Source organism: Adiantum capillus-veneris, chromosome 16, assembly GCF_014529385.1.
Source record: "Adiantum capillus-veneris isolate H3 chromosome 16, ASM1452938v2, whole genome shotgun sequence".
NCBI classification, from domain to species: Eukaryota; Viridiplantae; Streptophyta; class Polypodiopsida; order Polypodiales; family Pteridaceae; genus Adiantum; species Adiantum capillus-veneris.
In genome coordinates, this window is record NC_140946.1 from 135,473,573 (window position 1) to 135,488,543 (window position 14,971).

Here is a 14,971-nt window from a genome sequence, read left to right on the forward strand (position 1 = left end):
TTGTCCCTCCCGAGTCCCTGCCACCCTCATCCGCCTATGGACCTGACGATGTTGCACCCTTTGACCTTGCAAGCCAACCGTTGCTGACCTTACGCTGTTGCACCCTTTGACCCCACAGGCCTGCCCCGGCCGTAGCATAGACTCGCCTCGCTTTTCCGCCTCTCCTACTGCACTGTGCCCGTTGCCAGCTTGGGAACTCCCAACCTCTTTCAACTACACTCCTTGAGCAATTTTGTATTGCCCGTGCTCCTTAACTGCAACCCTCCCCTTCTGTGCCACTGGCGACCTTCAATGTTGGCCAAGGTAAGTGAAAGACAGATAGGGAGTTCCGCCATGGCCTCATCTTGTCCTTGCTGGTGTCTTGCTGCTTTGATCTGTTGATGTCGGGAGGTTGATTGGAGGAGAGAACGGAGCATGGGAGTAGTGTGCATGTTGCCACCACCTCGTAAAGAATCTTGTTTTCGGTTTCCTCTCTCTGTCTCTCTCTCTCTCTCTCTCTCTCTCTCTCTCTCTCTCTCTCTCTCTCTCTCTCTCTCTCTCTCTCTCTCTCTCTCTCTCTCTCTCTCTCTCTCTCTCTCTCTCTCTCTCTCTCTCTCTCGTGCAGTAAGTGCACAATCCCATCCCTGTAGCATTGCTAGCATACCATGCATTCAGTAAGTATTGACATCGTCATCTGGCCGAGGCTGCTCCTTTGTGTGCAACCACGCCAAGCAGCCCCCGAAGCCTCCGCAACATTCTTCATTTGGCCTGCGCCTGCCTGCCACCGCTTGGACGTCATTAAGTTGAGCAAACAGCTCACTGCTGTGTAGAGAGCCATAACCAGTAGTCTATAGAGATTTACAGCTCTTCCAGCTGCATGCAGGCTTAGACACCTGGATGTGTGTGTGTGTGTGTGTGTGTGTGTGTGTGTGTGTGTGTGTGAGAGAGAGAGAGAGAGAGAGAGAGAGAGAGAGAGAGTAAGAAGTCATTCAAGATGCAATTTGAGAGATCTGAAAGCTTCAAGCTTGCATCTCTCACGCTATGGACCAAGCCGTGCTCTCAGCATTCAAGACAGGCACCTACACATGCCGCCCACCTACCTCATAAATCTTCCTCTCAAGCCATTCTCTGTCATCAGCTCCAATGGGCTGATCTAAAAGTGTCCAGCCAAGTCCCTACACGACCTGCGAAGCCTCCACACAACAGAAAAGAACCACCTCTCTCTCTCTCTCTCTCTCTCTCTCTCTCTCTCAGCGGAGTCCCTAAGCGAAGTCCGTGCGTAATGACGGCAACACCTCTCTCTCTCTCTCTCTCTCTCTCTCTCTCTCTCTCTCTCTCTCTCTCTCTCTCTCTCTCTCTCTCTCTCGTTCTCTCTCGCGTGTTGTGTGGCCGGGCCCCGGGGCAACAGAACACACTCGCCAGAGGAAGGGGCTCATGCCACGTGTCCGGGGGAGGGGCCGGAATCCCTTCCCCTTTATTATTAGTATAGATTTGATCTTTGTCAACAAATGCTAAAGATAATTCTCTTAAGTAGTTAAAGGGGGATCCAATCATATTAGGTCCAAAGGAACCCTATACCCTTGTATATACTTCCAATATTTATGTTTTCATAGTTAGCCTATTTATTTATAAGGTCAAACCTGGTCAAAAATCCAAAAAAAAAAGACCAATCATGACCTAAATATGTAGTATATAGTCCAAAGCTTATTTTCTTTGTCAACAATACTTTACCTAATTTTGGATATAAATTTTGAGTAATTTTTGGCTTAGTTTTGCTACTTTTTGGGATTTATTTCAATTTTGTAAGTACCTTTTTGGATTTTCTTTTGCATTTTCTAATGAAAAATCTAGAGAAGCAACAGAAATTCCAAAGATAAACACCAAAATGCCATACCAAGAAGAAATCCCAAAAAAAAATTGAAGAAAATTGAATATGTCAAATTTTGACCTAAATATGACGATGGCCCGAAAGGTAAATCGATCGTATCTAGGGCATACAAAGTCCAAACAAGAAATTAAGGATTCATATGGTCAGCATGTAACGCGAACGTTCTACCACTTGGCCACATGCAATTCGTTGTTAGATGTGGGCATTTTTTAACTAATGGCCCAATGTGACTGCAATTGCCTGGCCGCCTTCAAAAAAGTGATGTGGCCGCCTGTCCCAGTGTGACAGGGGCCTAACTACACTCAAGACCTTGAGTTTGAAACTTTTGCATTTCTAGGGAGACTAGGTAATTCCACTAATGTTCAACGGGGACCAACACGTACACGAAGTAGTCTTGCTTGGTGGGCCTTTGCCGTACATAATCTGATAGATTTTGGAGTGCAGCTGGTTACTTGATTAGTTGGATGTGATTGTTTTCGCCTTGGATTTTGTTGTGGTGACACGAGAAAAATGAATAGAACCATTTGATAGGCACCAATAATAGCTCAGCTTGGGACATAATGAGCATTGGAAAGAAGCAAGTTGTGTCCCACAGTGCTCCATATATGACAAAGGGCTACTAAAGAGGATAATTGAATCGAGCAAAAGGGTTCTAACTTAACCTACTTTGGTAGTTGTTTGCAGATTGTACCATTCAACCTAGTAATATCGACCATTTAGTCTCTAAATCTTGCAACCATCTTTGAGATATCCATCTTAGTCTCAATCAAGCATAATCAATTTTCCTTTATTTCAATATTAGGTTGAATTGCCAAACTGTGAGAAAAGAAATGCATGTATACCTGATATATAGATATGATGCACTCGTGAGAAAAACATATGGCTAAACTGAACTTAAGGAAGATTTGACAGACTCAAAAATACAAAAAGCATAAACAAACGATAAAAACTGGACTACACTACTGACCTGATAGTCGTGTACAAATGTCATCCAATTGTGCAAGCCGGAGGACAATGTTTGAGTCAAGCTACAAAAAAGCAATGTGAATAGTTAAGCATATCGTCTTGCAATAAAACGTCATAGAATCAAACTACAAAGTATACAGTGCACGTCATGCAGAGGTGCCATACAAAAGTATGGTGGAGAGATGCCACTGTGGTCTCTCCAAAAATTATAAGAAACGGAAGCCGTGCCCTGCCCCGTAGCGTTTATGTGTTGCGCCAAGCAAATGCATAGTCATGGGGTGCTGGATACAGATAACGAACCTTGTAGTGTTGTCAAGCTGGAGTCGCGCTCGTGCAATTGAAACGTCCGTTTTTGTGAATATATGTCATCCTTGCCAGACACAAAACATAGATTAAGACAAATACAGAAGATGTGACATATTGATTTAGCTTAAAGAGAAGAAGACCTAATTTTATATTCTATGTCGAAGGTTCACTATATGAAGAGTTATGGTGCTTTTTGATAGATTTTCCCTTCTTAAAATTTCACCATCTCTTTCTGCTCGGCCGTCAACTCTTTCTCCTACCTTATGTTGTAGCCAGTTTCCTATTTGGGTGAGGTGAGTCGAGATGGCAAGCGACAGAGCGAGCTTAGTGGGAAGGATGGATGAGTGGGAGAGGGTGGGCAATTAGGTAGAGGCAAGCCAAAGAGGGGCTTGGTGTTCCACCACAAAGACATACTTAGTAGTCCTTCCATAGGGACAACTTCCCCTTTCCATCATCCTCTTCCTATTCCACTTTCCTGTTTTGGAGGTGGAAGCCTTGGGCCTTTCTGTTCGGAGCAGGCTGACTCTCGTTTGTTTGCAACCTTTGGACACTAGGCGGATAGGAGGGGCAGGGGATTGGGACTTGCTGAAAGAGAGGGACTTGGTGTCCTAAAGTTCGGCATTGTGATGGGGTGGTCCTCAAACGAGCATAGGAGGGGGGACTTGTGATGGGGTGGTCCTGAAACGAGCATAGGAGGAGGTAAGCATAGCCATTTGGTGTGTATTTTTATTGCTTGGGATGAAGCGCAGGTATAGTAAGGTGCTTGAGAGAGTTGTGTTAAGGGAATCACTCTTGACTTGGAAAATCCGTTTGAGATATTTGTTGCAAGGGGTGCTTTGACACCTACACTCTCGAACCTCCAAGCCTAGTAGCATTAATAAAACTGAGGAGACACCATCCAACAAGAAAGTAGTGTAACAAAGGAGCTGTTACCATAGCAAAACACTATTTTTTGTAGGATTGTTCTTTCAAAAGAGATTTTAGTCCTATATTTTGAGCTTCTTCACCCAAGTGCATAGCCCAATTCATGTCGTCCGATGATGATTGGTTTCCTTGAGGATGGCGTTGTGTTGTGATCAGGTGCCAAAATATGAATCTTCCAATGCTTCTGAATGAGATGCCTTGTGTCGTGATGTTTTTAGGGGTCAGCTTTCCCATCAACATCCGCAAAAGCACGGCTCAACATAGTAGACCTCAATGGGATTCACACCATGGACAACTGCAAATCAACTACAGAGGTTTCAGCTGTTTTACATCCAATTTGCAGGGATTTCAATGGAAGAAAGCTATATGGGATGGCTCTGATGCGGTATGGCGAGTTTGTGACATGTCGCCTACAAAAAAAGTCAGTGATGACAAGCCAGCACAATTGATTACTGGCATGATTTTTATTCATCTGCAATGTTGATGACGATAGCACCGGCCTCAATCACAGGCAAACCAAGCATCGACGTAGCGTTGGTGCGTGCAGCTTCAAAGGAATTCATGTCTCCAAGTGGTGCTGTTGCAACTGGCGTGAGCTTCATGACATGTAGGTCAAGCTTGCAGATGGAGATGGGAGTGCAACAGATGAACCCCGGGGAGGTGAAAATTAACTGCAATAGTGGATCCATCTTGCTCCTCAAATTTAAGCCTTGTCATCAGCTTGGTGGGCTGAAAGTCTAGGACTCCTCCCTTGAACTGAGACTCTGCTTTCACCGTGAAAGAGGCGTGCTCCAAGCACAACTTCTTAAGCTGATACGTGTCAGGCTTGAGACCAAAGGCATCCGATCCACCGTTGATCATGGGACACTGGGTAGTACTACCATTTCCCTTGACTTCCATGTATGTCAGACCTTTTAGCTCATTGTAGGAAAGCCTCTTTGGCGGGCCTTCTGCATTGGCTCCAAAGACGATTAGCACGGAGGTGATCAGACTCACAATAGCAACCTTTCCAGCCTCACTGCACTTGGACGCCAACTCCTCGAGGTCAGCCTGAAGAGAGCATGAAACCCTCACACATGCCTTGACACCAAACGAAGTTGGGACAGGTGATGGCTTCAACAACGAGCTAGAGAGGGATCTCTTCTCCCGTGCAGGCTGGATGAAAGAAGGGGCCACTCGTGAGGTCAGAGACAAATCAGCCATGGTTATGTCTCTCCTGCACATGAAGTATGCGAGCCTTCCACGCTTAAAGAGTGTGTAATCTCTCTCTCTCTCTCTCTCTGTGTGTGTGTGTGTGTGGAAACAGTCGAGAGCTTTTTGGTTTTCCCACAATCAGTGTGTTCCAAGAGATGACATTCCAAATAGAAAGCTCCTTAAGAACACCACATTTGGCATACATGTTGATCAGGGCAATGTCGAGCATGCAACTCTTGTCCTACGTAGTGCGAGTAGTGCCGTTGCTTTGCATCATTTCATTGCTTGTATTGGCGTTCTACGTAGTGTGATAAGTGCCCTCGCTTCGCATCCTAAAAGCAACAAGCCATAGCTTTTTGGCCGAGTCTTTGTAGCACAATCAATGCATTTCAAGCGACAAAATTCCGGACATACATGTCAACCAAGGCAGTGTCAAGCATAATGTTTTTTTTTTACAACCCTTCCCTAGGAATGTCATCATGTATTCTTTTGCCCATGTCAACGTTTTCCAAATTGCTACATGCCTTCAAGATTCAAGCATATGTGATCGCATTTGAAGAGATGCACTCGTTTTGCATTACCCAAAATAAGGTTGAGTTGAGTTGAGTGTGTAGGTAAAGATCATTAAGGCAAATATCCAAACCCCCTTTCCCATCAGCAATTCAATCCCTTCAGCAGTTCAATTTCTTTTCCCACTCGAAATTAGCAATTTACTAAACCAGCTGAGTGACACACATAGAGAGAGAGAGAGAGAGACTTCTTACTGGATGTTTACAGTCGAGATGCAGAAAGTCGATTGAGTGATGATGTAAAACATCAATTGTAAAATGGAAGAGGAGAAAATCAACTGCAGGCTAGGCTGAGCCTCTGAGGTTCTTCAGTATGAGCCTCTGAGAAAATCAACTGCAGGCTCCAAAAAGCTCAGCCTCCAAAAAGCATGAGTTCCGGCCTTCGAAAAGCATGAGTGTTTTGATCTACGACTGTATTTTATAGCAACGCTGCGACTGTAGATATGTATATATTTATGGCCTGCTCGTTTACTTCTCTTTTTCCTTTATTAAGGCAGTGCAAGGAAAAGCTGCGCTAATTGGATTTAGATCATGATCGTTTATTGACTTGTTTATTGTAGGTGAGGACGGAGCCAAGTGGCTCATTACCCTAGCCTGATTTGAAAAAATGATCTTTGGCTCAACAAGTAAATAGCAAATGCTATTGGGCACGTGTGATTTTCAGAAAGCAGTACATGTTGGATGTGTGTATAAAGTTAGGGCCTCAGGCGGAAATGGTAATCAAGTGCAATCTCTCTGCCAGAATGTCTGCCACTACTTCTTCGTCGAACGTTGCCTTCGCCTGCAGCATCTGCCTGCGCGACTCGCCCAAGGAGCCCGTACTCACCTGCTGCGGACACGTCTTTTGCTGGGCCTGCATCTATCGCTGGGTCCGCTCCAAGCAGCCTCATTCCACCTGCCCACTCTGCAACGGCTGCCTCTCTGCCATTTCCGACTTCACCCCTATTTACTCTTCTACCAGCTCGGTTGCCACCTCGGTACTCGCCGACGATGACAACATGAAAGATGACAATGACGACGGCATCCCGATCCCGCCACGCCCCCCTGCTCATCGCCGCAACCGTGCTGTGGCGCAAAATGTCGAGTTTACGCTCCCACCAGCTGCATCCGACCTGGCTTACTTACCTCCATATATTCATGTTCAGCAGTTGGTGCAACCTGTTGTCTTGACCATTCCAGTTCCAGCTGCTATCCATGGCGCCTTTTTTCCTGGAATCTTTAATATGCACCACAGCCGCGGATTATATGGCACCAGGCTGCCAGGTCGACCTCGAGGCGACGTCTTCGCTGCCAGGCAGAACCCAGTTTCACCTGGTTCGTTGCGGCTGCCCATATATGGCACATGAGATCATCAATGCTTCTTACAGAAATGATCGTGCGCTGGTACTGGATGTTAACATCTCTGATTGACAATTACATCCTTCAATGTAGAAGAGATGCTTGAGATGCCAACGTCGACGATTTTTTTTTTTTGTGAGGATATAAAGCTGATGTATTGATAATGGATTGTTTCTCTTGTTGAACTTTTGCAATAAATTCAAATAAATTCTGAGCAAGTTGTACCTCGTAACCACTTTCGTTAATAAGCTTAATGCACCTTTTAGAGAAATGGTTTTTTTTTTTTGTGTGTGTGTGTGTGTGTGTGAGAGAGAGAGAGAGAGAGAGAGAGAGAGAGTATTATCATCTCAAACACTACCCCTGAGATATCGTGAAGTCAATGCCTAATTCCAAGAGACAACATTTAATTGGACACAAAGCTCATCAAGATATCTATGTGCTTTCAATATAAGACCAAGCAGATGTTTCTCCAACATCTCTAAGCAGAAATCTCACCTTACATTCTCTTACCCATGTGAAGGTCTTGAATAAGGCCACATCTCTTCAAGGTGCATGCATAGCTGGTGAATATTGCATTTAGAGATGAGCATTCCCATTTGCATCTTGTGAAAACTGATCAAGGGGTGCACTTACAAGGGACCGACCATCAATAGCACGTGCATATTGCATTTAGAAAGCGGTATTTCCAGTTGCATTTGGTGAAAACGCGAGGGGTGCACTTACAAGGGACCATTAATATTATTACAATTGTACTATAAACACTATAAAAACCTCAAAATGTTTACCGTGCCCTTTTATCGCGTTTTATAGAGAGAGAGTTCAGAATGGGTTGGGCAGGGAAGAGAAAGGGGAGTGCGGGGGGAGGTCGAGGGGGGGGGGGGGGGGGGGGGGGGGGGGGGGGGGGGGGGGGAAGGGGGCATTAATGTATTTCAAATATTATCGAGGCATACCCGTTGTTATTACCGTGTATTACCGAACCCCGATTAGGCGCTTAAAGATTCAAATTTTGGTGTTCCCTTCTATTTTGCTTGTGAAAAAAATTAAAGAACATTATATAGACTTTCAAAAAAATGAACAAATAATATTAAAACATGAAAACATAATAGCTATGTGGATAAACATGAAACTAGAAGAGCTTGCTCCATCCTAAAGTTATGCATGCGCCTCCATGTAAAGCAAGCACTGTCAGAAATGAGAAGCCAAACATGGACGGCATCTTCTGTCGAGGCATGGGGATGATACAGTGAAGTGTGCCCACATTTTACCAGATGGTAGCACTTTTTGTGAGACTACTTTGAGAGCATAGAGGGTGAACTTAATTGATGGTAGCAACATAAACATAGTACTTAATTAACTTGGCATGAACAATACTTTTACAAGAGACTGAATTAGAGAACATGACAATAGTTAAGGACCGAATTTACTTGGAGCCAGTGGTTCCCCGTCCAAGAGGTGTTTGTATTATAGATTCTCCCATCAAGAGAGACTTGGTACAATGCAATCTTTGTGTTCCTTGTGACCTAGGTGATGCAATGAAAATGGAAAGATTCATGCATCACGAGCATACCATAAACTTTGCAAAAACCATTAACTATCCCAAGCCTCAGTCTCAAGGCCTCAAACACCGTTGAAGGTGGAGAGAGCTAGGGAGGAATGAGGGTAGGGATGAAAAAGAAGAATCATTCATAGGAGAAAGAAATAGTTCCTCACTTATCATCACTCTTCTTGCTTAGCATAGCATAATAGCATAGTAATGAAGATGAAGAAGATGGAAAGCTTAAGCATTGAAGCATGGCTCTTGATTGGATTTGCATTCCATAGCCAAGAGTGTTGGTGTAGGCTCTCCACTTCTCAACAAGCTTGGAGAAGAAGATGAAAGTCTTGCACTTTGTACCTCACACAATGAGAGAGAGAGAGAGTGTGTGTGTGTGTGTGGGAGAGCATATCCCCTCTCATCCTTGGTCCCCCCCTCTCCCGTCTCTCTCTCTTGTGTTGTTTGATTATATGATCTGGACATGTGTCCTCTTTTTTCTCTTCGAGAGAAAGAACTTAATTACTTATTTTTATGCATCTAAATTCTCATTGGACCCCTTTAAAGCCTATCCAATATGATTTAATCACATTAAGAGGGCCACATGGGGAGGATCTTGATGTGTCTTTTATGCTTCTTAAGATATCATGTTTGAATTGAGCACTTTAAGCACCTTAGTCATTTAAGCATGAAAATCGTTTATGCCGCTTGAGAGATCATGTTTGAATTGAACAGTTCAAGAACCTTAGTCATTTAAGCATGAGAAGCACGTCAAGCTTGGGCAAGGTTCCCACAAACATCTTAAGCACCTTAGCTAGCAAGCACGCCAAGCACCTCATGCTTGGGTTGGATTCCCACCTCAAGGTCAGCCCTAGCTTGCCTAAGATCAAAGAACTTTTTAACACTAACTTTTGGAGGTCTTTAATGAAGATAACCCTAAGGTCTTTAATCTCCATTAGATAGTAGGTTGGTTAGATATTAAATTTTATGAAACCTCTCCTGCAAACGCCTTGCCTTTGCCATTGTCCACAAGACCACCCACTAGGCACTGGGGGTGCCGTGATACCTCCATGCGCAAGCTTGCTTCCATTCTTCTCTCTCCTATAAACTCCTTGCCTTTGCCATTGTGCACAAGACTACCCACTTGGTCATAACCTTTTCATTGAGGATCAAAAGTTATTGACCACTCGGTATAGATACATATCCATGCTAAATCATTTTTCGTTTCCACTTACCAAATGTGAAGTCACCCTTGAATCCTCCTCGTTTTTTCAACTATTTGTTGCTAGCTCGAGCTTTAACAATCTCACATTCTCTAGCCATGTCTGATCCCCACACACCTCGGTTTAGAGGTGCACGGAGATTAGGACCACAAGGTCAATGACTATGTATTAGTGTTTTTGAAGTTTGTATGCGCCTAACCTAACCTATAACCTAAACTATAACGTAACCTATAATCAAATCAAACTGAACCTATAAATTCACTTACAACAAAACCTAATCGAAGTCCGTTTGTGTTTTTTGAAGTACACGAGTCATTTTTGAAGTCTGCTTCTGTTTTTTCTACTATTTGCCGCTAGCTCTAGCTTATAATCTAACCTAACCTATAACCTAAACCTAACCTAGCCTAACCTAACATAACCTAACCTATAACCTAAACCTAACCGATAACCTAACCTAACCGAAGTCCATTTGCATTTTTATAGGTATGCGAGTCATCTTCGAAATCCGTTTTTATTTTTTCTACTATTCATTTATCGCTAGCTCTAACGTAACCTATAATCTCACCTAACCTATAACCTAAGCTTAACCTAATTTAACTTAACATAACTTATAACGTAAACCTAACCTATAGGCTAACCAAACCGAAGTCCGTTTGCATTTTTTGAAGTATATACGTCATCTTCGAAGTCCGTTTGTGATTTTTCTACTATTTGTTGCTAGCTCTAACCTAACCTATGATCTAACATAACCTATAACCTAAACCTAACCTATAACCTAAACATAACGTATAACCTAACATAACCGAAGTTCATTTGCATTCTTATAAGTACACAAGTCATCTTCGTTTAGCCGCTAATAGATGGACATTGTGTTCGGACAATTAGAACTTATGGTATGGTGTGTAAATCCGCTTAGATTGCTCCTAATATAACTGGATTAGGATAGCAATTAGCCATTTCAATCCGCTTAGGGCTAGCCACTTAGGGTTAGCGTCTTAGGACTAGTGTTGGTTTAGACTCTAATAGATGACTGTATTTTGGAGTGTTAAGTTGCGCTATGTAAAGTTGCCTAGGTTTGGCCACTCCAAATTGGATTTGTGTAGCATTTTTCCATTTCAATCTGCTTAGGGCTAGCCAATTAGGGTTCTATGGATTCAGGTTTGACCGCATATAGATGGCGCACCGTGTTCGGACGGTTAGGGCACACTATATATGTAAAGCCTCTAAGGTAAAGCGCTCTAAAACATATTAGGGTATTGCTAGGCCATTTAGTCTTCTTAGGGATAGCTGCTAAGGGTAATCGGCTTTAGATTAACGACTTTTGTTTTGGCCACTAATACATTACTATATTTGGAGCGTTATGGTAGGCTATGTAAATCCGCTTAGGTTTGGCAACTTTTGATTTGGTCGCTCCAAATCCAACTAGTATAGCGCTTGACCATTTCAGTCTTCTAATAGGGTTAGAGGGTTGTGGTTTAGACGCTGATAAATGGTCGTGTTTGGATGTTTCACCGATAAGTGTTTAGATTAATATAAAAGTACAAAAGTTCTAAATGTCCGAACACAACGTCCATCTATAACCTAAACACAAGTTAACTTAACATATAACATAACCTAACTTTTTACGTACAACATATAACGTAACCTAACCTAACTTGTTGCCTAAACCTGACCTATAATTTAGCTAACCTATCATATAACCTATAACGTAACTTATAACTTAATTTAACTTTTAATTTAAACCTAGCTTAGAACCTAACCTATAAGCTAACCTAACATAACTTAACGTATAACCTAAATTATAACTTAACATATAACCTATATATACCCTAATCTAACATATAACCTAAACTAAACCTAACCAAAACCTAAAACCTAAACCTCATCAGTCACATAATTTCAAAAACGACATAATTCAAAATGAAATTTCTTCGAAACAAGATTTTTTAATAAACCAAAACGAAAAAAAATTCATAATTCAAAAGGAAATTTCACAAAACAAACCATAATTTCTTTTAAAGCATTGAAAGTTTAAAGCACAAAATTGTATTTTATCGATATAAAAATTAATTTAAATAAATTTAATATACATTAAAAGTTCAAGCACTCACATGAGGCCTATTTGAGCAAGAAAAGGTGTTGTAAACGACCTTGAACCTACAAAAACGCACACACACATACCATGTTAAACCCTAAACCCTAAACCTACAAGTAAACACAATCTCACCTTAGTGCTACGGAGTAGTACACGAGCAAGATTAGCACCTCTGACAAATTGCTTCCACTACAAGAGGTACTTAATAGTAGCGACGCTCGGAGCGCAACGGTCAAATGTGAAAAACCACGGCATCGCTATAGGCGTCGCTATGGGCGTCGCTAAATTACAAGTAACTTAGCGACGCTCATAGCGACGCCGTCATGGCTAAAAAAAATCACAGAGAGAGTCCGAAAACTCAGATCTCAGATCTGAGTTTTCGGTGCGCGCTCAAGCAAGCAAGGTAACACGCGCTCTCCCTCTCTCTCTTTCTTCCCCATACACACACACACACACACACACACACACGAGGAGAGGAAGGAGAGTCAAGTATGCTCCTTCCCTCTCCTCACTCTCATGTTCCCTTCCCCTCTTTCTCTCTTCCTCTCTCTCTCTCTCTCTCTCTCTCACACACACACACACACACACACACACACACACACTATGTGTGTGTGTGTGTGTGTGTGTGTGTGTGTGAGAGAGAGAGAGAGAGAGAGAGAGCACAAGTATAAACAAAAAACGCACACACACATGCATAAACAAAAAATGCACACACACATTGAGAGAGGAAAAGAGAGAGAGAGCATGCATAAACCAAAAATGCACACACACATGCATAAACAAAGAATGCACACACCCATTGAGAGAGGAAGAGAGAGAGAGAGAGAGAGAGAGAGAGAGAAAGAAGAAGAAGAACGAGAGAGTCTTAACATCGTAGGAAACTATCCCAAGAGACCTTAAAGATCTAGTCGACAGGAGTTGAACTGAAGACTTGTCATTCATGAGGAAAATGGCATAACCAATCTATCACACTTTGGTGATAGAAAAGTTATACCATTTTTCTCCTTTTTTAAATGGCGTGCACACACACCCACACACACACACACGAGAAGAAGAGAGTTTAATTTAACGTCGTAGGAAACTAATTAAAGAGACTAAAGATCTAGCCGACAAGGAGTTGAACTCAAGGCCTGTTATTCAAGAGGGAAATGGCATAACCAATCTACCACACTTGGGTGATAGAAAGGTTATACCATTTTTTTTTTTTATTGGCACACACACACCCACACACACACACAAGAAGAAGAGAGTTTTAACGTCGTAGGAAACTATCCCAAAAGACGTTAAAGGTTAGGTTAGATGTAGACTTACGTTAATATAGATTTAGGTTTATTTAAGTTAAATTATATTAGATTTATGTTTATTTTTAGTTAGATTTACTTTGATTAGATTTAGGTTTATTTACGTTAGATCTAGATTTATGTTATATTAGATTAGACTTAGGTTCATTTAGGTTTATTTACGTTAGATTTAGATTTACGTTATATTAGATTAGATTTAGGTTTATTTACATTATTTACCTGTTACTGAAGAGGGAAATGATCGACATAACCAATCTACCACACTTGGGGATAGAAAGGTTATACCATTTTCTTCTTTTTATCTTTAAGATAAGGTTAGATTTAGATTTATGTTAGATTAGATTTAGGTTTATTTAAGTTAGATTAGATTAGATTTATGTTTATTTTGAGTACACTGAAGGATTATACTGCCTACGTATATGAGAGTGGCCGGTGTCTCGATCATTGCGTCGGAGATGCTTAGGAGTGACCTGAACACTGCATCGGGGTCATCTAGAGGCAAAGAATGAAATATCAACAGGGGGCAGAAGAGAAGTCGAAGCAGCATGTGCCAAGAAGAGGGCACTCATGGAGAGATACTCTCAAGCTCTAAGGAGAGTCAGACGGCTTCGCAAAAGTTCCAAGAGACGTGCAAGCAAGCAGGCGGGTCCACGCAAGAACTACTACATAGCTACATAGCTTTCGAAAGTGCCATTTTTTCAAGCGCTGATCGCTTTGTTCTCAGATTAATTCTGCTGGGAGAGACGACCTCCCTGATGGGAAAACTAGAGAAAGCTTGCAGATTGTCAAAGGAGAAGCACTCTAGATCTCGCCTTGCAGCTCTAAAAGCTGAGAAGAAGAGTTTGGTATGTCTTTTATCCTTCAATGGAGCGAATCACCACATATTCAATTAGAAGACATGTCCGGAGGGTAGCATGGCAGAAGGTTGGATGGTATCAGAGTCCCTAGTGTACATTGGAGAGTGGCTAGACGGATTTGATAAAGCCCGGGATATGCTATGGCGAACCATAGATGATGAGCGTATATCTCGGATTGTCATGTGCAATCTCGGTGTTAAGAAGAAGATGACGGAAGATCTAGAGGCTAAAATCAACCGATTTTGCATGCTTCACAATCCAGTGATGCAAAAGCGGATTTCACAATATGAGGATGCAAAGCAAGAGCGACAAAGGGCACGAATCGAGTGGAGACGGGGAAGACGACCACCGATGCACTATCCGACGGGTCTGGAGAGCCTACCAACATTCATGAGCTTAAGGTGGTTGCACAACCAATTGAAAAGCGCATAAGAGTGCGGTGAAGAAGTGACTGAGGAAGAGTGGGAGTACTCTCAGGGTTGCGCGACCAAGGTAAGTTTGCAATGTACGACTAGTGACTTTCTAGATGTTTGAACGGCCACTCATAATCTTTGTTGGTTGTAGTATAAGTAATACATAGCAGCATGGTGTAAAGGTCGACATTTTAGGGTGGAACGGATGGACAAAAAGCGTTTTAATCAAGATTGTGGAATCATGGAAAAATTTGAACAGTCTAGTCGACGACGGTCCTCTGATGCAGATCCTGTGGTGGTGGAACTCACTTACTTCGGCACACTACAAGAGATTTTGAGGATCGATTATAGAGGATTCTTTGTCGACTTGTTCGACGTGCAATGGTT

General features: G+C 42.4%; 1 protein-coding gene and 1 pseudogene across 1 annotated transcript; one reads left to right on the forward strand and one right to left on the reverse strand.

The window, feature by feature from the left end:
- Positions 1–4,675: 4,675 nt before the first annotated feature.
- LOC147439920 (oxygen-evolving enhancer protein 1, chloroplastic pseudogene) lies at positions 4,676–5,266 on the reverse strand (annotated as a pseudogene).
- Positions 5,267–6,556: 1,290 nt separating this feature from the next.
- Positions 6,557–7,172, forward strand: LOC147439921 (E3 ubiquitin-protein ligase RMA3-like). Its single transcript, XM_086484426.1, has one exon. The coding sequence runs from the start codon at positions 6,570–6,572 to the stop codon at positions 7,170–7,172; it is 603 nt and encodes a 200-aa protein (XP_086340552.1). The 5' UTR covers positions 6,557–6,569.
- Positions 7,173–14,971: the final 7,799 nt, after the last annotated feature.

What these genes read in the sequence shown, in the direction of transcription:
- LOC147439921 (XM_086484426.1), top strand. Translation starts at nt 6,570, where the DNA reads ATGTCTGCCACTACTTCTTCGTCGAACGTTGCCTTCGCCTGCAGCATC.